Genomic DNA, 24260 nt, shown 5'->3' with positions numbered 1-24260 from the left:
CTGACTGTATTATTATGGTATGATTAGCTATGAGTAACGGGGGTGGGGGGAGGGAGGGAGAAGAATATTCCCCAGAAAGAAATATTGAAAGTAGAGTAGTAAAGATAGCAGATCAGCTTCAGGACAACAGCAACCATCAGCAGACATGGGGATCATGGAGATCAATGGCCTGACAGTGCTCTAGGGGCAGGAATTGTGTCACACCTCCCTTTATACAGCCATGCTGTACCCAGAAGTATCCCCAATTTCCTGGATAGTTTGTTAGGAATGTTTTAGATTTAATATTTTTTTTTTGTTTGGTGTATTATCCCATGTGAGAGAACAAATCTTTTGGGCTCAAACCTCATTTTAGAGAACCTGACCAAAAGTTGAACTCAAGTAAACAAGCCAGTACCTAGTACCAGTTTCCAGGTTAATCTGCAATAAAACCTGTGTCTAGCACTAGTTCCAGGTTATTGCCCAAAAATCTGCACCCCCTCCCCCCAGGTTACAAGCCTGCTTCTGACAATTCAATTCCTATCAACCAGCAATCAGGAGAAAAGCAGAATTTAAATTTATGGTTTATACCCAAATCTGATGTATATCAGGCTAGTTACCCCCTTCTTCCCTCTATAAATGTGTGCCTAATACTAGGCTCAGGGCTCCACCTGCCTGTTGTGTTAGGGTTTGTGAAGAGTCCAAACTTGAGCTTGAAGAAAGAGACCTTATTGTGATGGCATTGTAATCAACACCTTGGTGGTCTCTTGGGGTTCACAAACATTTCCTGGCACAACACATCCAGCCTCAATGGTTAGTATTTATTGGAGGCAATTGCATACAAAGATACTGTCCAAACACTAAACCAATGTGTAATGTGTTTGTGTTTCAGAGTGTCTGTTTAATGAACCCATACAGTTTAAGAAACTGTACATTCTGTCATCCTTAAGCTACAAGCTTGGTTTACAGAGAATTTCCATCTGTCTATGTTGTGTCATGAGTCTAAATATTATTAGGTGCAGTGTACTTTTTCCTTTGACAAAATTATTTTCAGTACAGTTTGTATTAATTTAAAACACACAATAAGATTTTAAATCTAGAACTACATCTTGCATTTCTGAAATTTCTGGATCCTTGAATCCATGGCATAGAGCCTTAAAATGTGAAAATCATGTTTGAATGAAAGAGAAAAAACAAAATGAAAGTGAAATCTATGGAAAATTCCCATTAATCATCGAGGCACAATTTGAGTTCTATGGAAAATTCCCATTAGTCATCGAGGCACAATTTGAGTTCTTATAAGTATTTCTTCTAGACACTGATAAAAAAATCATACGGATGCATTTTGCAGGAGAGAACAATGTCTCTCACTGTGTTTTGAAGTATATTCTTTGTAAAATGTAAATAACAAACCGTTATTTGGTAACAATTCCTTTAATATAACATTTTCAGTCTCTTATCAGATTAAATGTGCTAACAAGAAAAATGTAAGAGGATGAAGTTCAGCTGCCTTCAGTGACAGGTGAAGGCATTAGAATTGGTCTAAATTATTGTATTTACATATGAACAGATAGTGTTTTTGATAATCCAAAAGAAGCAATGTCACTGTTAAAAGGAACCTGGTGACATACATATTCATGGGTCTTTCTCTAAAATTGCAAAATCGTGATATTTTAGAATGGGACATGGAAGCCAAAGGTAGTATCTCAGTGGAGACAATGGCGAGGCCACAATTGATCGCCTTGTTTCTTCTTGGCCCCAGGAAAGCCTGTTGCTTAGTCATTTTGAGAAATACTTTCAGCTGGGGTTACCTCACAGCTACTGGCCATTATTACAAAAGAGGCACCAATTGTGTTGTGATAAACCATTTCAGGCAGAGGTAAAGGAAGCAAAGGGTGAATATCAATTTTAACAGTGCTCAGCCTCCATTTAAAATCCCAATCTGCCTGAGTGAGGTGTAGAGCAGGTCACTCCAGCCACACTCCCAGGTCTGTAGAGAAATACAACATATTCTGAGAAAACCAGAGCATCTGAATGCAGGAGAGGAAAGTCTCTCGTTTCTCTGCCTATTAAAGCTCATCATTTCGGCACCTGTGCAGAGGGCACGGAGCTTTGATTCCTGCTTTCACTCTTCAGTTTTACCGGAGACAGGGAGGATCTGCTGCCTCTGAATAAAAGAGTGACTACTGGAAAGTGAAATTTTAGTATAAACTTTTGTGAAGCATTCCATTCTGAAGGAGAGAGAAAAGATGTGTTCTTCTCAGGTAAATGCATGCATGGGTATGGGAAAGGATGATTATTCTTATAGAAACAACTTCATAGTTTAAACATCTAAACCTCCACTGTGCTAACTCACAATTACAGAACTATTTTTTCATAGCATTCTCTGTTATACTTATACAATGTTTTAACACATTTTAATTTATAATTATGGATTATAATTTATGTATATTATTAAAATTCATAATACTTATTATAAATTAAGTTATATAATGTTTAATACATGAACAATGTATAACTTATATATTAATTTCTATAATATATATGATATATAACTTATATAATAAGTCTGAGAGCTTATTGCAGTAATACCTAGCCTTTCTACTGCTGCAAACTTTTAATAGAGTTCCTCAGGTTGTTGTGACCCTAACTGTGAATTCATGTTTATTGGTATATCATAACTATAATTATGCTACTTCTGTGAAGCCTGATGTAAATATCTTTGCTTTCTGTTGACTTAGGCATTAGACCATTGGGTCATTTAGGGGTCATGAAGACATTGGATCCTAAAAGTTTCACCACCCACAGGTTGACTACTGCTGGCCTATTGGATCTTTTCAGAAAACTCACAACATTCTTGCTCTCAAATCATAATTCATGAAAAATTAATATATTAGTTATTGATAGCAGAACAAGTTACATAGTTAACTAATATTCCCATCTGTCAAAGCAAGAACTTAGCTAATGGAATGAGGGAATACTGTTAAAATTAATTTCAGGGTGTATTGACGTTCATGGATGTGGCTATAGAGTTCTCTAAGGAGGAGTGGGAATGCCTGGATTCTGCCCAGAGGGCTTTGTACAGAGATGTCATGTTGGAGAATTACAACAACCTGGTTTCTGTGGGTAAGATTATTTTTATTCCATAATTTCAACTTCATCTTGGGGATGTAAAACTGCTATTAGTATTTGGATCAGACATTAATTAATTAGTCTATCTCTTAAATTTTTGTAGGCATTGATTATTGATTTATTTAAAGCTAACATGTTATATACCTTTTTCTTGTTTTTACATTTAACCTAATGAAGTTTCAGTCTTAAATGCATTTTGTACAGGCAGTTTTTAGCATTTACACTTGAATCCACTTTGACTTTCACATTTGTCTTTTTCTAATGTGGTAGTTTTAAACGGAAAATCTTTTTTTTTTTTTTTTTTTTTTTAAAGAATTGAGTTATAGAGAGTAAAACATTTCGGAAAGACATGACTATAAGAAAGTAATTCACACATCTTTCACTCTTTTTCATGATGCGTGCATAGCACATTTCTATGCTTGTACCCAGCTCCATTCAATGGTATGTCTGTTTGAATATACAGGTGTTGCTGTTTCAAAAGAAGAGGTAACCATCTGTCTGGAACAAAACAAAGAACCATGGATTGTTGCTAGAGAGGAGACAGAAGTAAGAGAACCAGGTAATCTGAAATGAAATAACATGTGATGTGGTGATTCTAAACCAAGGAGCAATCTAATCCTGAAGTGAGATTAGATAAGTTCTTCAGAATAATGCACCAGAGAAACAGTACTCCATGGCTTTTATATGAGTTTTGCCTTATTTTACAAATGAAGAGTGGTCATTTGAAATGTAGTATGTTATACCCATTTTTTGAAGTAGTAGATTATTCTGTATTCTAATTACTGTCATTTTTGTTGCATGTATCTGATAAGTAGATTTGAGAAAATATTGTTTTATTACCTTTGTAAAGAATTTTATAGAGTATATTTTGCTCATATTTTTCTCTTTTTAAATCTACTTTCAGACCATGTCCACTACCCACCTTTAACTCAGTATCATGTGCTCTCTCGCTCTCTCTCTCTCTCTCAAAGAAGAAAAACCATAACAGAAGCAAAAGAAATGTATTTAAGCATGGAGCTAGATTTGTGCTGGCAAATTTTCCTTAACATAATCCATGGAATATTATTAATAGAATCAACATTAGAATAAAACTTGTTTTTCCTCTCCAAGAATCTATGTATGATGGATAGGTTCTTACCTTGTGTAACACTTTTTACCTATTGCCTCTTTTCAAAGCTCAGGTTTTATCTGCCTTGAACTTAGTATTAGTCTGGTGGATGCTATCACATTCTCTGTGATTTTATATGGACATTATTCTTGTTGTGTGTGGAAATGTTTATTTTGCATCATTCACTACCTCTGCTCTTTAAAATCCTCCTGTTTCATCTTAGCATTGGCCCTGAGCATTGATGGAAAAGGGGCATGGGATAGGGGTTTTCTAGGGTGGGGAAAATTGGGAAAGGGGATGGCATCTGAAATGTAAATAAAATATCAAAAAAAGGATAACTACATAAGACCCAGTGTTCCAAACTCTCTCAGTTTTTAAACTTTTCCAGTTGTTGGACTCCATATTAAAATTCTCTATTGAGGGTTGAGTGATGCACAGATTTACTGGAAAAGCAATATATCCTTAGGAGTCATATTATTATGTTTTTTATCTGTAGGAATGATAGTAGATTTCAATATAGAACACAGGATCTGTTTAGTTTCAGATTATTGGCCTCATAAACAGTGTCAGATATAAGTCTTAACTCACAGAGCCACCATGATGCCAATCAAACAGTGGTAGGTACTACCGAAGCATTTATGGTGTTATTTACACCAGTGAGCATATGTTACAGGAAAGTCAGCATTGCACATCACAGGTTAAATAGCTGGTTGAGACTAATAATTAATTTTGTCCTCCTATAGACAAGTAGTACTTAAAAATACTAAGACTGTAATTCAGTAGATGTGAAGATTCCAGTTTAATATCCAGCACAGTTCTTCAGCTGCTTTATATACTTTAAACACTAACCCGGCACATGAAGCAATCCTTGCATGGTTTTCTTGAAGTACCTCGTTCTTATTGATTGTCCTAGCTCCATCTATTATCTAAAATATTTTGACACCCAAAGGGATGAACCATTTTATAAACCCTTAAGGAATGTTGTATTTATGGCTTACAAACATTGAATCAAGATGAAATTCACCCTTTAAGCCAACACAAATAGTCTAATGAAAAAAGAAGGTGTAATCATAGCCTTACAATTAAAGAAATTCCATGGCCAAATGGATTCAGGGCAGAGTTTTACTAGACCATCAAGTTAGAACTAAAACCTAGATTTTTAAGTTTTTCTTCAGTGTAGAACTCAAGGAACATTTCTATTTCTTTTCTTCTTTTAAGAAGCCACTATGAATTTGATTAAAAAACTAAACCAAGATGTGTGTGTCAGCTTCCTACATGTATTTAGAAACTAAAATTTGCAGTAAGGTATTTTGAAATTTTACTAAAACATATATAAATGATTATCTACCATTTTTAATTGACTTCATTCCAGAGATGGAGATAGTTCAACATAAGTTAGTCAATAAAAGTAATAAAGTGAATAAAAACCTACAAATAGAAACCGCAGGATAATCTCAGCAGACTCTGAAAAAGCCTTTAACAAATACATCATCATTATGTTATGGTTCTTGACAGTCTAGGGATAGTAAAGGTGGTTTATAACCAGCCTGAGGACAACAGCCTTCTGCATGGAGAGAAACTGTAAGCAATTCCACTAACATCAAGAACCATTGAAGGTTGTCCTTTTTCTCCATAGATATTCAATATATATTTTTGAAATCACATCTAGGGTAATAAGACATTTAATTAGTTTTAGACGATATGTATAGAATAGTGTCAAAGTATCCTTATTATTAACAATAATTTTATATATAAAACTTGACAGGATGTTTTTCAGATTTATAATTATATTTGTGTTGGTCTGTGGTTCCTTTTAAAAGCATTGTCATCTATAGTAACGTAAAATATATATGTTTCTGTTATATTTATGCCTTCTAAGTTATGTAAATCCATACATATATATCATATACACATATACATATATTTTGTATAATTTTAAATACATATAAAACAACATATTTATGTAGCATTAGCAAAACTACTGTTTTTACCACTTGTCAGAAATCTTGCCCCTTTTCTTATATTGATCTTTTGTCTGCTCCAGTTTATAAACTCTTCCCCTTTCCTATTTTGTTGCCTCTAATTGTCACCACCACTGTCCATATAATTCTACTAAACTAATGAAGGTTAAGAAAATGAGTACAGTTTCCCACTACATATGGTCAGCTTTGTGGATTTTCTAATGCAGAATACTCATTGCTTAAACAATATATAATCACAAACAACAAAAACCCATTCACAGAGATGTTTCATGTAATTGTGAATACACATAGCTAAAAGACACACACACACACACACACACACACACACACACACACACAAAGTAGGTACCTCAAGTATAATCAAAGGAAAAGGGAAAGAAAGGCTTTCAACTTGAGAAGGAAGGTGAGGGAAATGGAATGTTTCCTTGGACATGATAGAGGAAAAGAAGGGATGATGAATGTGATGTATCTACTTCAGCTGAAAAATACTTGTATTTTCTTTATTAATTTATTCACTTTATATAAACTCTTCTTGTAACATGGGTATTTCCCTTATTTGATTAGAGTTACAACAAGATATTTTATTTTACTTCTGGTTATTGTGAAGGTAGTTGTTTCCCTTATTTCTTCATCAGCCCATTACCAATAAGAGAAAGGAGGGCTACTGATTTTTTTGAGTTAACACTTAACCAACCACTTTACTGAAGGCAATTTTAGCTGTAGGAGTTCTCTGACAATGCTTTTGTACTCATTTCCATATGATATTATGTAATCTGTGAATAATAATCCTTTTTTAAATTTTTAAAAAATGAATTTTAAAATTTATTTTATTTATTCACATCACAAATGTTACAGCTCATGCTTCCTTCCAGATTTCTTCACCCTATCCCTCATCCCTTTGCCTCTGAGAGGGTGCTCCTCTCTCCCCACATTCTCCTTCCATGGAGGATCAAATCTCTACAGGATTAGGCACATTCTCTCCCACTGAGGCCAGACAAGGCAGTCCTCAGTTACATATGTGCTAGGGACCTCAGACCACATATATGATCCTCAATTGGTGACTTAGTCTGGGAGCTCCCAGGAGTCAGGGTTAGTTGACATTGTTCATCTTCCTATAGGGTTGTCTTCCCTTTCAGCTACTTTAACCTTTCCCCTAGTTTTTCTATAGGCATTGTGGAGCTTAGACCAATGATTGGCTTTAAGTATCTCCATCTGACTTTGTCAGCTGCTAGTACACTGAGCCTCTCAGAGGACAGCCATACTAGGCTCCTGTCTGCAAGGACAACATGCAATCAGTAATAATGTCAGAGTTTGATGCCTTTCCACAGGATGTATTTCAAAATGGGCTGGTCACTAAACCATCTTTCCCTCAGTATCTTCTCCATGTTTGTGCCTGCATTTCTTTAGACAGGAGTGTTCTGGGTCAAAACTTTAAAGGTGGTTGATGACACCATCCCTCCTCTTTTACAATTCATATCTCCTTGATCTCTTTCAGTTATGTCATGCTCTAACTAGAACTTCAATTACTATGTTGAGGAGTTAAGAAGAGCGAGTATAGCCTGACCTTTTCCCTGATTCTTTAATATTCCCACCATTTAATTTGATTTTGGCTATTGTTTTTTTCTGTGTTGCTTTTCATATGTTTAGCTGTATATCCTTGATGTGTCCAAGACCTTTAACATGAAGGAGTGTTGTATTTTGTCAAAGGCTTTTTCAGTGTCCAATGTGATAATCATATTGTTTGTTCTTTCGGTTTGTTTATATGGTGCATTACATTGATCAATTTTCACGTATTGAATCATACTTGACTATATTGGACAATTTTTTTGTCTTCTTGGATTTGTTTTGCGAGTATTTCATTGAGTATTTTTGCATCAATGTTTATAATGGACACTGGTCTGAAATTCTCTTTGGTTGTTGAATCCTTGAATGCTTTAGGTATCAGGGTGTATGTGTCCCTGCAGCAAGAGCTTGGCAATGTTCTTTCCATTTCTATTTAGTGGCATATTTTGATGAGTATTCATATTAGCTTTTCTTTGAAATTCTTATAGAATTCTCTGCTAAATCCATCTAGACCTGCATTTTTTTTATTGTTGTTGTAAGATTTTAATGACTGCTTCTATTTCCTAAATTAGTCTGTTTATCTGATTTTAATTTTACTTTGGTAAGTGGAGTCTATCCAGAAAATTCTTCATTTCATTTATATTTTCCAATTTTGTACTGTACAGACTTTTGAAGTAAGAGTTAATGATTCTTCAGATTTCTTCAGTGTCTGTTATGTCCATGTTTTAATTTCTGGTATTTTTTTTTTGGGGGGGGATATTGTCTCTGGTTTTTAGTATTTTCTGTCAGAATTTGTCTATCTTGTTGACAAAACCAGCTCTTGGATTCCTTGATTCTTTGTGTTGTTATCTTTGTTTCTAAACATTTGCTTTTATCCATAAGTTTGTTTATTTCCTGCCCTCTATTCCTCTTTGGTGTGTTTGCTTCTTTTTGTACTTTGTGGTTTCAGTTGTGCTTTTTATTTGCTAGTGTGTGATGTGTCTATTGTCTTTGAGAAAGCATTTAGTGCTATAAGCTTTCCTTTTAGCACTGCTCTCATTATGTCTCATAAGTTTGGGCATATTTTTGCTTCACTTTTAATAAATTTTATATATTTTTTCCTTTTTTATTGGATATTATATTTACATTTCAAATTTTATCCCCTTACTCCATTCCCCCCACCACCCAGGAACCCCTTATCCCATCCCCGCTCCTCCTGCTTCTATGAGGGTGTACTCCACCTACCCCCACCACCTCCCCACCCTCAAATTCCACGCCACTCAATGTTCAGCCTTCATGGGACCAAAGATCTCCTCTCCCACCTATGCACAACAAGGCCATCCTCTCCTACATATACAGCTGGAGTCATGGGTGCTTCCCAATGTTCTCCCAGGCTGGTGGTTTAGACCCTGCGGAGCTCTGGTTGGTTGCTATTTTTGCTCTCCTCACGGGGCCACCAACCCTTTCAGCTTCTTCAGTCTTCTCTCTAACTTCTCCATTGGGAACCCTTGATCAGATCAATTGTTATCTGTGAGTATCTGCCTCGGGATATGTCAGACTCTGGGATCTCTAAGGAGACAGCCATATCAGGCTCCTGTCAGCATGCACTTTCTGACATTCACATCAGTGTCTATCTTTGGTGACTGTACATGTGATAAATACCCAGGTGGAATGGTCTCCAGACAACCCCTCCTTCAGTTTCTGTCCCACACTGTGTCTCCATATTTGTTCCCTTGGGTATTTTGTTACTCCTTCTAAGTAAGACCTAGGCATCCTCACTTGTTCTTTCTTCTTCATGAGCTTCATGTCGTCTGGTAGTTGAATCTTTGTTGTTTCAAACTTTTGGGCTAATCTCCGCTTATCAGTGAGTAAATACCATGTGTGTTCTTTTGTGATTGGGTTACTTCACTCAGGATGATATTTTCTAGTTCCATCCATTTACCTAAGAATTTCTCAAATTCATTATTTTTAATAGCTGAGTAATATTCCATTGTGTAAATGTACCATATTTTTTGTATCCATTCCTCTGCTGAAGGGCATCTGGGTTCTTTCCAGCTTATATCTATTATAAATAAGGCTGCTATGAACATAGTGGACCATATGTCCTTATTATATGTTGGAGTATCTTCTGGGTACATGCCCAGGAGTGGTATAGCTGGATCCTCAGGTAATGTTATGTCCAGTTTTCTGAGGAATCCCCCAGACTGATTTCCAGAGTGGTTGTACCAGCTTGCAACCCCACCAACAATGGAGGAGTGTTCCTCTTTCTTCACATCCTCGCCAGCATCTACTATTACCTGAGTTTTTGATCTTAGCCATTCTGACTGGTGTCAGGTGGTATCTTAGGGTTGTTTTGATTTGCATTTCCCTGATGACTAAGGATGTTGAACATTTCTTAAGGTGCTTCTCGGCCCTTTGTGTTTCCTCAGTTGAGAATTCTTTGTTTAGCTCTGTACCCCATTTTTTAATGGGGCTATTTTGTTGTTTGGCGTCTAATTTCTTGAGTTCTTTGTATATATTCGATATTAGCCCTCTATCAGATGTAGGATTGGTAATGATCTTTTCCCAATCTGTTGGTTGCTGTTTTGTGTTATTGACAGTTTCCTTTACCTTACAGAATCTTGGCAATTTGATAAGGTCCCATTTGTCAATTGTTGATCTTACAGCATAAGCCATTGGTGTTCTGTTCAGGAACTTTTCCCCTGTGCCTAGGTATTCAAGGGTCTTCCCCAACTTCTCTTCTAATATTTTCAGTGTACCTGGCTTTATGTGAAGGTCCTTTATCCACTTGGAGTTGAGCTTTGTACAAGGGGATAAGAATGGATTGATTTGCAAAGTTCTACATGTTGACCTCCAGTTGAGCCAGCACCACTTGTTGAAAATGCTGTCTTTTTTCCACTGGATGGTTTTAGCTCCCTTGTCAAAGATCAAGTGACCATAGGTGTGCGGGTTCATTTCTGGGTCTTTAATTCTATTCCATTGATCATCCTGTCTGTCTCTGTTCTAATACCATGCAGTTTTTATCACTACTGCTCTGTAGTACAGTTTGAGGTCCGGAATGGTGATTCCCCCAGAAGTTCTCTTATTGTTGAGAATAGTTCTTGCTATCCTAGGTTTTTTGTTATTCCAGATGAATTTGTAGATTGCTCTTTCTATCTCTATGAAGAATTGATTTGGAATTTTGATGGGGATTGCATTGAATCTGTAGATTGCTTTTGGCAGGATAGCCATTTTTACTGAGTTAATCCTGCCAATCCAGGAGCATGGGAGATCTTTCCATCTTCTGAGATCTTCTTCAATTTCTTTCTTCAGAGACTTGAAGTTCTTGTCATACAGATCTTTCACTTGCTTGGTTAGATTCACTCCAAGATAATTTATTTTATTTGTGGCTATTGTGAAGGGTGTCATTTCCCTAATTTCTTTCTCAGCCTGTTTATCCTTTGAATAGAGGAAGGATACTGATTTGTTTGAGTTGATTTTATATCCAGCCACTTTGCTAAAGTTGTTTATCAGGTTTAGGAGTTCTCTGGTGGAAGTTTTAGGTTCACGTAAGTATACTATCATATCATCTGCAAATAGTGAAATTTTGACTTCTTCCTTTCCTATTTGTATCCCTTTGACTTCCTTTTGGTGTCTAATTGCTCTAGCTAGGACCTCCAGTACTATAGTGGGCAGCCTTGCCTAGTCCCTGATCTTAGTGGGATTGCTTCAAGTTTCTCTCCATTTAGTTTGATGTTGGCTACTGGCTTGCTGTATATTGCTTTTACTATGTTTAGGTATGGGCCTTGAATTCCTGATCTTTCCAAGACTTTTAAAATGAAGGGATGTTGAATTTTGTCAAATGCTTTCTCAGCATCTAGTGAGATGACCATGTGGTTTTTTTCTTTGAGTTCATTTATGTAGTGGATTACATTGATGGATTTCCAAATATTGAACCATCCCTGCATTCCTGGGATAAAGCCTACTTGATCTTGATGGATAATTATTTTGATGTGTTGTTAGATTCGGTTTGCAAGAATTTTATTGAGTATTTTTACATCAATATTCATAAGAGAGATTGGTCTGTAGTTCTCTTTCTGTGTTGGGTCTTTCTATTGTTTAGGTATGAGTGTAATGGTAGCTTCATAGAATGAATTGGGTAGTGTTCCTTCTGTTTCTATTCTATGGAATAGCTTGAAGAGGATTGGTATTAGGTCTTCCTTGAAGGTCTGAAGGAATTCTGCACTGAAACCATCTGGCCCCGGACATTTTTTGGTGGGAAGATTTTTAATGACTGTGTCTATTTCTTTAGGAGTTATGCGACTGTTTAGATGGTTTATCTGCTCCTCGTTTAACTTTGGTACCTGGTATCTGTCTAGAAAATTGTCCATTTCATCCAGATTTTCCAATTTTGTTGAGTATAGGCCTTTGTAGTAGGATCTGATGATTTTTTAAATTTCCTCTGTTTCTTTTGTTATGTCTCCCTTTTCAGTTCTGATTTTATTAATATGAATACTGTCTCTGTGCCCTTTGGTTAGTCTGGCTAAGGGTTTGTCTATCTTGTTGATTTTCTCAAAGAACCAGTTCCTGGTTTTGTTGCTATTTTGTATAGCTTTTTTTTTTTTGTTTCAACTTGGTTGATTTCAGCCCTGAGTTTGATTATTTCCTGCCATCTACTCCTCTTGGGTATATTAGCTTCTTTTTATTCTAAAGCTTTCAGGTTTGCTGTCAAGTTGTTAATGTATGCTCTTTCCAATTTCTTTTTGTGGGCACCTAGAGCTATTATTTTTCCTCTTAGTACTGCTTTCAGTGAGTCCCACAAGTTTTGATATGATGTGTCCTCATTTTCATTTAAATCTAAAAAGTCTTTAATTTCTTTCTTTATTTCTTCCTTGACCAAGTTATCATTGAGTAGAGCATTGTTCAGTTGTCAAGTGTATGTGGGCTTTCTGTTGTTTTTGTCCATGTCAAAGATGAGTCTTAGTCCATGGTGGTCTGATAAGGTCCTAGGGATTATTTCAATCTTTTTGTATCTGTTGAGGCCTGTTTTGTGACCAATTATATGGTCCATTTTGGAGAAGGTACCATGAGGTGCTGAGAAGAAGGTATATTCTTTTGCTTTAGGACGAAATGTTCTATAGAAGTCAGTTAAGTCCAATTGGTTCATAACTTGTTAGTTTCATTGTTTCTTGGTTTAGTTTCTGTTTCCATGATCTGTCCATAGCTGAGAGTGGGGTGTTGAAATCTCCCACTATTATTGTGTAGGGTGCAATGTATGCTTTAAGCTTTAGTAAAGTTTCTTTTATGTATGTGGTTGCATAAAAGTTTCTTTTATGTATGCATTTGGGGCATAGATGTTCAGAATTGCAAGTTCCTCTTGGTACATTTTTCCTTTGATGAATATGAAGTGTCCTTCTTTATCTTTTTTGATTACTTCTGATTGAAAAGTGATTTTATTTGATATTAGAATTGCTACTCCAGCTTGTTTCTTGGGACCATTTGCTTGGAAGATTGTTTTCCATCCTTTTACTCTGAGGTAGTGTCTGTCTTTTTCACAAAGTTGTGTTTCCTGAATGCAGCAAAATGTTGGGTCCTGCTTATGTATCCAGTCTGATAGTCTATGTCTTTTTATTGGAGAATTGAGTGCATTGATATTAAGAGATATTAAGGAGAAATGAATGTTGTTTCCTGTTATTGTTGTTATTGGCAGTGGAGATATGTTTGTGTAGCTACTTTCTTTTACGGTTTTTGGAAGATTACTTTCTTGCTTTTTCTAGGTTGTAGTTTCCCTCGTGTTGGAGTTTTCCATCAATTATCCTTTAAAGTGCTGGATTTGTGTTGAGATACTGTGTAAATTTGGAATTGTCATGGAATATTTTGGTTTCTCCATCAATAATGATTGAGAGTTTTGCTGGGTATAGTAGTCTGGGCTGGCATTTGTATTCTCTTACGGTCTGTATGATATCCAGGATCTTCTGGCTTTTATGGTCTCTGGTGAGAAGTCTGGTGTAATTCTTACAGGTCTGCCTTTATATGTTACTTTGCCTTTTTCCCTTACTGCTTTTAGTATTTTTTCTTTGTTTTGTACATTTGATGTTTTGACTATTATGTGGCAGGAAGTATTTCTTTTCTGGTCTAAACTATTTGGAGTTCTGTAGGCTTCTTGTATATTTATGGACATCTCTTTCTGTAGGTTAGGGAAGTTTTCCTCTATAATTTTCTTGAGGATATTTACTGGTCCTTTAATTTGGGAGTCTTCCCTCTCATCTATACCTATTATCCTTAGGTTTGGCCTTCTCATTGTGTCTTGGATTTCTTGTATATTTGGGGTTAGTAGCTTTTTGTATTTTGCATTTTCTTTGACAGTTGTGTCAATGTTTTCCATGGTTTCTTCTGCACATGGGATTCTCTCTTCCATCTCTTGTATTCTGTTGGTGATACTTGTGTCTATGACTCCTGATCTTTTTTTTTTTTTTTTTTTTTTTTTTTTTTTTTTTTTTTTTTTTTAGGTTTTCTATCTCCAGGGTAGTCTCCCTTTGTGATATCTTTATTGTTTCTACTTCCATTTTTAGATCCTGCATGGTTTTCTATAATTCCTTTTCCCGTTTGTTCTCCTTGAGTTCTTTGAGAGTGTTATTTATGTCTTTCTTGAAGTCCTCTATCATCATCATGAGAAGTGATTTTAATTCTGAATCCTGCTTTTCTGGTGTGAATGGGTGTTCAGGGCTTGCTATGATGGGGGAACTGGGTTCTGATGATGTCATGTAACTTTGGTTTCTGTTGCTTATGTTCTTGCTCTTGCCTTTTGCCATCTGGTTAACTCTAGTGCTGCCTGTATTTGCTGTCTCTGACTGAAGCCTGCCTTTCCAGTTATCTCGCTTGTGTCTGATCTCCTAGGGGTCCAGATATCTCTGTGATCTTTTCCAGCTGTACTGATTACAGTGGTACCTCTAGGATGCCTCAGGATTTGGTGCCTCCAAGGTAGCAGTCCAGCTAGGTGTCTGCTGTTCTGGGTGCAGTGTCTCCTCTAGGATATCTCAGGATATGTTGTCTGATGCTCTGAGTTCAGTTGGTCCTCTGTGGCTCTGGGTTGAGTGGACCTTCCAGTATGTCTTAGGCAGAATCCGAGGTCCACACAACAGCAGACCCGGGAGAGGTCTGGTCCAGGCTTCAGATCCGGGAGGGGGCGGAAGGGGAGTGCTAGTCCGCAGGGGCAGGGAGGGGGGCATCTGCTGGAATCTGAGCGCTCACAGCACCTAGCTATGGGCTTAGGGCAGTATGTGGGTCTTCCTACCTAAAGCTGGCTGTGGGATCCGTGGAGCCTCCAGAATGTCTCTGGCGAAATCCGGGTTCCACACAACAGCAGACCCGGCAGAGGTCTGGTCCAGGCCTCAGATCCGGGAGAGGGGTGGAAGGGCGTTCCTCTTTCTCCATATCCTCGCCAGCATCTCCTATCACCTGAGTTTTTGATCTTAGCCATTCTGACTGGTGTGAGGTGGTATCTCAGGGTTGTTTTGATTTGCATTTCTCTGATGACTAAGGATGTTGAGTATTTCTTTTTTTGTTTTTTTTTTTTCATTTTTTATTGGATAGTTTACTTACACTACAGATGTCATCCCGTTTCCCCATTCTCCCCCTTAGAAAACCCCTATCTCATGCCCCCTTTTACTTTTTGCACTTATACATTTTAAAACAAACGTTAATCAAAGGCTTTATAAGTTTGGTAATGCTCAATCAGAGGTGTAACCTACTACCCAACGTAGATATATCAACTATCTTTGACTGGTGGAGATACGTGAACATCTGCCTCCCTGTCTACCCCCTTTTTCTCTCTCTCATCACCTAGCATCTCCTCTCTTTCTTCTCCTCCTCTCCTTGCTCCTTCTCTTCCTCTCAGTACTCCTCCCACCTTAGCTCCTCCTACGTATCACCCTTCCTGTTAAAATGAAACTTTTCTCTCAAAATACAATTAGAGCATAATTATGCCAATTTGTACCTTTGAGGTACAAGATAGTCCTAATACCCAGTCCATCATTTTGTTGACTAACCATTACCTCTGTCATCTATCCTAACTAAAACACTTAGTTCTGAACCTGGCTTTTTCCTTGGCTTTAGAATGAATGTCAGCTGAAGACCATCCACTCAATTCTTTTCTCTCAAGGTAAATAGCCAGGATTTGCTATGAGGCTATAAGTTTTCAATCCCATCAGAATTCCAGAGTGACTGAGTTAACTATAATTGTGGGAAGCACAAAGCATAGCTTCTAGAACTTAGCCAATTTATAGAGACTGCTTTAAGCTTTAGCAAAGTTTCTTTTATGTATGTGGGTGCCCTTGCATTTGGGGCATAGATGTTCAGAATTGAGAGTTCATCTTGGTACTTTTTTCCTTTGATGAGTATAAAGTGTCCTTCTTTTGATTACATTTGGTTGAAAATCAATTTTATTTGATATTAGAATTCCTACTCCAGCTTGTTTCTTGGGACCATTTGCTTGGAAGATTGTTTTCCATCCTTTTACTCTGAGGTAGTGTCTGTCTTTGTCATAGAGGTATGTTTCCTGTATGCCGAAAAATTCTGGGTTGTTTATGTATCCAGTCTGCTAGCCTATGTCTTTTTATTGGAGAATTGAGTTCATTGATATTAAGAGATATTAAGGAAAAATAATTTTTTGCTTTCTGTCACTTTTGTTATTGGAGGTGGAATTAGGTTTGTGTAACTATCTTCTTTTGGGGTTGTTGGAAGACGACTTTCTTGCTTTGTCTATGTTTTATTTTCTCACCTTGTGTTTGAGTTTTCCATCAATTATCCTTTGAAGTGCTGGATTTGTGAGAAGATATTGTGTAAATTTGGTTTTGTCATGGAATATCTTAGTTTCTCCATCATTGGTGATTGAGAGTTTTGCTGAGTATAGTAGTCTGGGCTGGCATTTGTGTTCTCTTAGGGTCTGTATGATATCAGTCCAGGATCTTCTGGCTTTTATAGTCTCTGGTGAGAAGTCTGGTGTAATTCTTATAGGTGTGCCTTTTTTTATTAGATATTTTATTTACACTTCAGATGGCATCCCCTATCCCCATTCCCCCCCCCCCCCACCCCCTTAGGAAACCCCTATCCCATGCCCCCTTTTCCTTTTTGCATTTATACATTTTTTTAAAATAATGTTAATCATAGGCTTTATAAGTTTGGAATTGCTCAATCAGAGGTGTAACCCACTGACCAACCTAGATATAACAACTATCTTTGACTGGTGGAGATACATGAATATCTGCCTCTCGGTCTGCCCCCTCTTTCTCTCTTTCATCTAGGTGTGCCTTTTTATGTTACTTTACCTTTGTCCCTTACTGCTTCTAGTATCTTCTCTTTGTTTTGTATATTTGATATTTTGATTATTATGTGAAGGGAGTTATTTCTTTTCTGGTCCAGTCTATTTGGGGTTGTGTAGGCTTCTTGTATATTTAAGGACATCTCTTTCTTTAGGTTAGGGAAGTTTTCCTCTATAATTTTGTTGAAGATATTTACTGGCCCTTTAAGTTGCAGTCTTCCCCCTCATCTATACCTGTTATCCTTAGGTTTGGCCTTCTCGTTGTGTCCTGGATTTCCTGGATGTTTTGGGTTAGGAGCTTTTTGCATTTCGCATTTTCTTTGACAATTGTGTCAATGTTTTCCATGGTATCTTCTGCACATGAGATTCTCTCTTCTATCTCTTGTATTCTGTTGGTGATGCTTGCATGTATGACTCCTGGTCTTTTTCTTAGGTTTTCTATTTCCAGGGTAGTCTCCCTTTGAGATTTCTTTATTGTTTCTACTTCCATTTTTAGACCCTGGATGGTTTTGTTTAATTCCTTCACCTTTTTGGTTGTGTTTTCTTGCAATTCTTTAAGGGATTTTTGTGTTTCCTCTTTAAAAGTTTCTATCTGTTTTCCTGTGTTCTCAAATTTTTTGAGAGTGTTTTTATGACCATCTTAAAGTTTTCTAACATCATCATGAGAAGTGATTTTTAATTCTGTATCCTGCTTTTCTGGTGTGATGTGGTGTTCATAGCTTGCTATGGTGGGAAAACTGGGTTCTGGTGATACCAAGTAATTTTGGTTTCTGTTGTTTATGTTTTTGCACTTGCCTTTTGCCATCTGGTTACCTCTAGTGCTACCCTCACTCACTGGTTTGGACTGGAGACACTCTCTCTCTCTCTCTCTCTCTCTCTCTCTCTCTCTCTGTGTGTGTACAAGAGAGATTCTCTTTTTAATTTTTTTCTTGTACAAATTATTAATTTATTTTTTCCTGGGTATAATTTCTCTCCTACTGTTTGAGTTTTCCTTCTAGTATCATCTATTGGGCTGGATTTAGAGAAAGATTCTTTTTCTTTTCTTTTTTATTTGTTTTTTTTGGGGGGGAGGAATTTTTGGGTTTCCCCATCAATAGTGACTTCGTGCTTCAGGGGATAGTTTCTGTGCTGACATCTCTGATCTCTTATGCCCAAGCCCTATTCGCTTTTAGATTCTCTGATGAGTTTTGGGTGTCATTCTGATATTCGTTTTTATATATTACTTGGCCCCTTTCTCTTGCAGCATTTTATATTCTCTCTGTATTCTACACAATTTGTCTTTTGGATATTACGTGGTATGAGTATTTTTTTGATCCAATCTATTTGGTGTTCAGTAAGCTTTATATATGTTTAAAGCCGTATTTTTCTTTAGATTAGAAAAATATTCTTACATTATTTTGTTGAAACTATTTTCTATGTCTTTGAGCTGGGAATCCTCTCCATCTTTTATGCCTATTGATTATAGGTTTGGTCCTTTCATAGTCTCCCAAATCCTGCATGTCTTGTATTAGAAATAATTTGGATTTGGCATTTTCTTTGACAAATATATGTACTTCTATTGTATCTTCTATACCTGAGATTTTCCCTTCTATGTCTTGTATTCTGTTGGTGATACTTGTATATGTAGCTGTGGCAGAAATATCCTGCCCAATGTATTTGCAGCAAGAATCCTGTTATTAGATAGGGAAGAGGGAGGCAGAGCTAGGAGAGAGGAAGAGGAACAACTGGGATAACAATGCTAATTGTGTGGGCATCTTGTGTATTGAGCATTTGGTAATATATACATTGATTGGTTACCTTTAAGCATCTAGAGTTTTGATTTACTTGGTTGTTGGGTGATGTTGCAGCTGACCATGGGGTGAATGACCCCGGCATGGGGCTAGTGTGGTCCTGCCTGTTGAGATGAAAACACTCTGCTGGGCCAAGGTGGCCTCTAGTAATGCTGCATTCTGTCAAAATGGTGCTTGAACTGGAAGCTGATGGTTCTTTTTGCACTTCTGGTGCCAGCATTAGAACTTAGAGTTGGCAGCCAAGAGGCTGCAATCATTTCAAATACCTCCCACAACAGGCAGCTCCTTTTCTCTTTCCTACCTTTTACAGATTTGCCTCAATTCAATTGTTCTTCTTTGCTTCTTTTCTATTTTCAGATATTGAACCTTTTTATTCTTTACTTTGCCTGTTTGATTTTATTTTCCTGTATTTCTTAGTATTTATTCATTTATTCATTATGGTCCTCTACATGTTTGATTTTATTTTCCTGTATTTCTTTAAGAGATTTATTCATTTTATTTTTAAGCATCTTTGTCATTATCATAAGATTAGATTCAAGGTCACTTTTTTGTAATTCAGGTTTGCTATGATATACAGGACTTACTGTGGGAGGATAACTGTGTTCTTGTGGTACCATATTGCCCTGCATTTTTTTTTGATTATGTTCTTACTGTGTCCTTTAACCATATGATTGTCCCTGGTATTGGCTTGCCTGGTAGTTCCTGATAGCTTCAGGTCTCAGGGATTTCAGATAGAGCTGGGTTGCTCTGGGTAGCAACAAGTTTCCAAGATTGCAGTCAGAGGTCATAGTACTTTGTGACTTCATACGTCTGTTTATCCATGGTGCCAGTGGGCCACTGAAGATGCAGTTAGAGATTGTGGTTTCTGATGGCTCCAGGCATCTGGGACTGAAGGTAGTTGTGTGGACTGAAAGAGGCAGCATGAAGTTGATGGAAAAGAACTCACAGCTACTGTGTTTGCTAGGGAACCAAACTGGCAGAGGATCAGGGTGTGGGGATCTCACATGGTTGATATGGGTGGCAGCATGCCTTCAAAGATGCAGGCAGATCAATGGCCCAGGGTATTAGGTGCAGATCCTCAATTCTGAAATAGATTTCAAAAATAATGTGGGACTGTTTAAAATTCAGATCCAGAACTACATATTTTAATTTGACATAAAGTTTTATATGGTGGTATGGAGGGAAAATTAATGTTAGACACATTAAGACTTTTAACATGTTTAAGAATTCTAGAGTTTCTCTGGAATGTATCTGTCTTAATGAATATTCCATAGGATATGAGAAAAAAATTTAATCTATTCTCATATGCCTGACATGATTTCTACCTGATACTCTTACATTTTTTATGTTTCTTTCCTTACAAATATTCCATACAAATGTTTTTAAATCCTTTATTTTAAGTGTTTGTGGGATGATTTATGTCCATGTTGATAATTGAGGAGAAAGAAATTTATTAATGGGTGATAATTGCAACAATTCTGTTTTATGTTATTGGTTATTCTGATGACTTGCATATGTATTACGAAATATGTGATATAGTTAATGAAATATCTTCTACCATCCATTACATTTATGACATTTGTTTCCTTGAAACAAAGTTGCTGCAATTCTGAGTTATACACTTTTGCTATAATCCTCAGATCAGTGTTATTTTATGCATTATATATGTATATTATTTTCACCAAATTCCAAAATGACACATAATGATTTGCTTTATTATTTTCAGCATTGTCTTGTGATCATACCAAGAAGTTATTACCAAAGGCATGTACACAAGTTTATTTTCAGAAACAAATAACACAAAGCCTTGGACGTAGTGGTCTTTTGGACCTATATAGAAAGAAGTTCTGGGAATATAGAGGTGGCAGTGAGGAGCTTGAAAAATGTGATTATGAAAATGATATGCTGGCAAAACACATCTGTTTTATTTCTGAAAATGATAAAGAAGTTCTAGCCATTTCTCAGAGAACTCTGTCTGGGTCACTCTTATTTTTACAGTTGAATGCTTCTCTAGGAAATATTATACAACAAGTTTTGAAATGGAACTCAGTCCTACAGAGAAATACAGAAACATTAAACAGTGACATTTGGGCAAATAAACCCACTTCCACAAAATATTTATCAAGTAGTATGGTATTAGACAGTACTTCAAAACTTTATGAACAATGGAGATTTTGGAGAAGAGAAAAAATTAGTGAATATCATCAATGTGAAAAATATTTCCCTAAACATCTATTACAACCTCTTCAACAGTTAAATCTACTTATTGTCAAGTTCTACCATTTAGATCAACATAAGAAAATGTCCGTGTATGCAGTGAAAATAGGAACATATCATGTGGGAGGTCCTTGTAGAAACTCAAACAGATTAACTAATACTAACATATGCTGTGTTATGAGCCCTTTTCTGAAATATTACCAAAACAATCAACATGGAGGGATTTTATACCAATGCAATATCATATTACATGATTGTATTCATGAATCATTTCCAGGCAAAACAGGGATAAGTACATGTATTCCAGAAAATCTTCACAACCATGGTAGTAGACAGGCCATCTCTAGTCACTGTTCTCAGTCATCTTTGCAAGAGCAGGACCATACAGCAGAGAAACTTCATACAAATGACTGGAAGGATGACTTTTTAAACGAATCCTTAATTCTTCAGGTTTATCATGGAACATGGACTAAAGGAGATGCCAGTGGCTACACATGTAATGCCTACAGGAATGCCTTAATTGAATCATTATACTTAGAGAGAGAGAATATGAAACATATTGTAAAACAATATTTCCAGACCCCAGGATATGATAAGGCCTTGAATTTCAACTCAAATATCATTCAATATAATTCAAGCCATAATGGAGAGGGAACTCAGAAAGCCAAAGTTCCTATGTATGGTTATTCCAATGTTTCAAATCTCTCGGGACATTCAAATTTATCGGAAGAAGAAAAACACTCAAAATTTGACACACTAGAGAAATATTGCAATAAACCCCCAGGCCTAATGATATTTCAAACTAGAGGGAAATCATGGAAATGTGTGCAATGTGGCAAGTTCTTTGCTCAGCATTCAGTTCTTCAAAGCCCTCATGGAATTTGTACTCTAAAGAACCCTTATAGTTGTGAGGAATGTTGGAAATCATGTACTTTGTCATCAAAACTTCAAGTTCACCACAGAATACACACTAAACAGGAGCTTCATAAATCTAATAAGTGTGGGAAATCATTTACCAAGTCATCAACTCCTCTAGCTCAACAAAGGATCCATACAGTGGACAAACCTTACAAATGTAATGAATGTGGTAAACATTTTACCTCTTCTTCAAATCTTCACATGCATAAGAGAATCCACACAGGAGACAAACCTTACAAATGTGATAACTGTGGTAAGAGCTTTATACAATCCTCACATCTTAAAAATCACTACAGAATCCACACAGGAGACAAACCTTACAAGTGTAATGAATGTGGGAAATCTTTTACCCAGTCCTCAAGTCTTAAAGTTCACCACAGAATCCATAGTGGAGACAAAACTTACAAATGTGATACCTGTGGGAAAAGCTTTATAAAGTCTTCAAACCTTAAAAGGCATTACAGAATCCACACAGGAGACAAACCTTACAAGTGTAATGAATGTGGGAAATTCTTTGCCAGTTTCTCAAATCTTAAATTTCACCACAGAATCCATACAGGATACAAACCTTATAAATGTAATAACTGTGGGAAAAGCTTTATACAGTCTTCATGTCTTAAAAGGCACTATAGAATCCACACAGCAGATAAACCTTACAAGTGTAATGAATGTGGGAAATCCTTTACCCAGTCCTCAAGTCTTAAAGTTCATCACAGAATCCATACAGGAGACAAACCTTACAAATGTAATAACTGTGGGAAATCCTTTACCCAGGCCTCAGGTCTTAAAGTTCACCACAGAATCCATACTGAAGACAAACCTTATAAATGTGATATCTGTGGGAAAAGATTTATGAAGTCTTCACATCTTAAAAGGCATTTCAGAGTCCACACAGGAGATAAACCTTACAAGTGTAATGAATGTGGGAAATCCTTTACCGAGTCCTCAAGTCTTAAAGTTCACCACAGAATCCATACAGGAGACAAACCTTACAAATGTAATAACTGTGGGAAAAGATTTATACAGTCCTCACATCTTAAAAAACACTACAGAATCCACACTGTAGACAAACATTACAAGTGTAATGAATGTGGGAAATCTTTTACCCATTCTTCATATCTTGAGGTTCATCACAGAATCCACACAGGGGACAAACCTTACAAGTGTAATGAATGTGGTAAATATTTTACCTTTTCTTCAAGCCTTAAAGTTCACCACAGACGTCATACTGTAGATGAAGCTTATAAATGTAATTAGTGTGGAAAATCATTTACACTGTCCTTAAAACTTCAAGCCCACCACAGAATACAAACTAAACATGAACCTTAATAATCTAATAATTGTGGGAAATCATTTACATGGTCATCATTTATCCATCTTCTAGCTCACCACAGAACCTATATAGGAGACAAACCTAACAAATGCAGTAAGTTTGGACTTGATTTCCCAGGTCCTCAACTCCAACCTCATCACAGAATCCATCCTGGGGACAAGCCTTTCAAATATAGTGAACTTTGATAATCTTTTAAACTGTTCTCAGTAACTTTAAACGTGTAATGAATGTGAAAAATGTATTTGCTGGTCCTTCGATCTTCAAGGTGATCACAGAATCCATACCGCAAACAAACATTACCAATGTAAAGAATGTAGAATGTCCTTCACACAGAAATCATATTTTCAAACCTGACATAGCATGAGTACTAGAGACAAACCATACAAATGTAAAGAATATGGAGAATCATTTAGCACAACCTCAAACCTCAGACCACATAGAAGATCTATGCAATAGACTAAGTTGATAAGTAATTACTGTCCTATCATTACATAGAAACCTGTTTTCTACAATGAGAAACATATTAGTAAGAATTTACATAGTGTTGAAACCTTAGTCTTTATCAGAGAACTCCCAGAGGAAAGACCTGTACTTTATTAGGAATTGGAAACATGTTACCCAGAAACACAACTGATATTCATATTAAGTAGTTATTTAGAAAACAAAATATGAAAAAAATCTCTCACCAAGTATTATTCTGGTGATTAATCTTACCAGATAAACATACTGTAACTGTCTTTCTATTATTATTGCTTTAGTGTGATTAGTATATATTTCTTCTGAAATGGTACCATGCTTGTATTCCATTTCCTGATTGATAATGCCAACAGAAACATGTCATAAAAGATAAATTTGATCGTGTTGGATAAGTATCAAGAAAGCAATCAGGCAGAGTGTATATCCTGAGCAGAGGAAAAACTGGTTTTTTTTTCAGTGTGTGTGTTTCTGTGTGTGAGTGTGTGTA

The 24260-nt window shown here is 36.5% G+C and overlaps 1 protein-coding gene across 2 annotated transcripts; it reads left to right on the top strand.

Annotated features, from left to right (window-relative positions):
• On the top strand, window positions 1–23537 carry LOC117710276 (uncharacterized). 2 transcript variants are annotated; one of them, XM_076936352.1, is made up of 7 exons: window positions 1–2240; window positions 2976–3102; window positions 3572–3667; window positions 20555–20738; window positions 20817–22351; window positions 22607–22737; window positions 22822–23537. In XM_076936352.1, the coding sequence occupies exons 1-7, from the start codon at window positions 2226–2228 to the stop codon at window positions 23218–23220; spliced, it is 2487 nt and encodes an 828-aa protein (XP_076792467.1). In that variant the 5' UTR covers window positions 1–2225; the 3' UTR covers window positions 23221–23537. The 2 variants fall into 2 exon arrangements, with proteins under 2 accessions (XP_076792467.1, XP_076792468.1); XM_076936353.1 differs by having other exon boundaries at window positions 20555–21594; window positions 22192–23537.
• The last annotated feature ends 723 nt before the right edge of the window (window positions 23538–24260 follow it).

The sequence above is a fragment of the Arvicanthis niloticus genome, chromosome 6 (genome assembly GCF_011762505.2).
Source record: "Arvicanthis niloticus isolate mArvNil1 chromosome 6, mArvNil1.pat.X, whole genome shotgun sequence".
In the NCBI taxonomy this organism is placed as follows: Eukaryota; Metazoa; Chordata; class Mammalia; order Rodentia; family Muridae; genus Arvicanthis; species Arvicanthis niloticus.
Note: the sequence above shows the minus strand (reverse complement) of the source record. Positions and strands in the feature narration are given on the sequence as shown.

Bases quoted from the DNA above. Each gene is read 5' to 3' on its own strand.
- LOC117710276 (XM_076936352.1), top strand. The intron at 3,103-3,571 runs GTAAGATTATTT...TTGAATATACAG, and splicing joins CAACAACCTGGTTTCTGTGG to GTGTTGCTGTTTCAAAAGAA. The intron at 3,668-20,554 runs GTAATCTGAAAT...TATTATTTTCAG, and splicing joins GACAGAAGTAAGAGAACCAG to CATTGTCTTGTGATCATACC.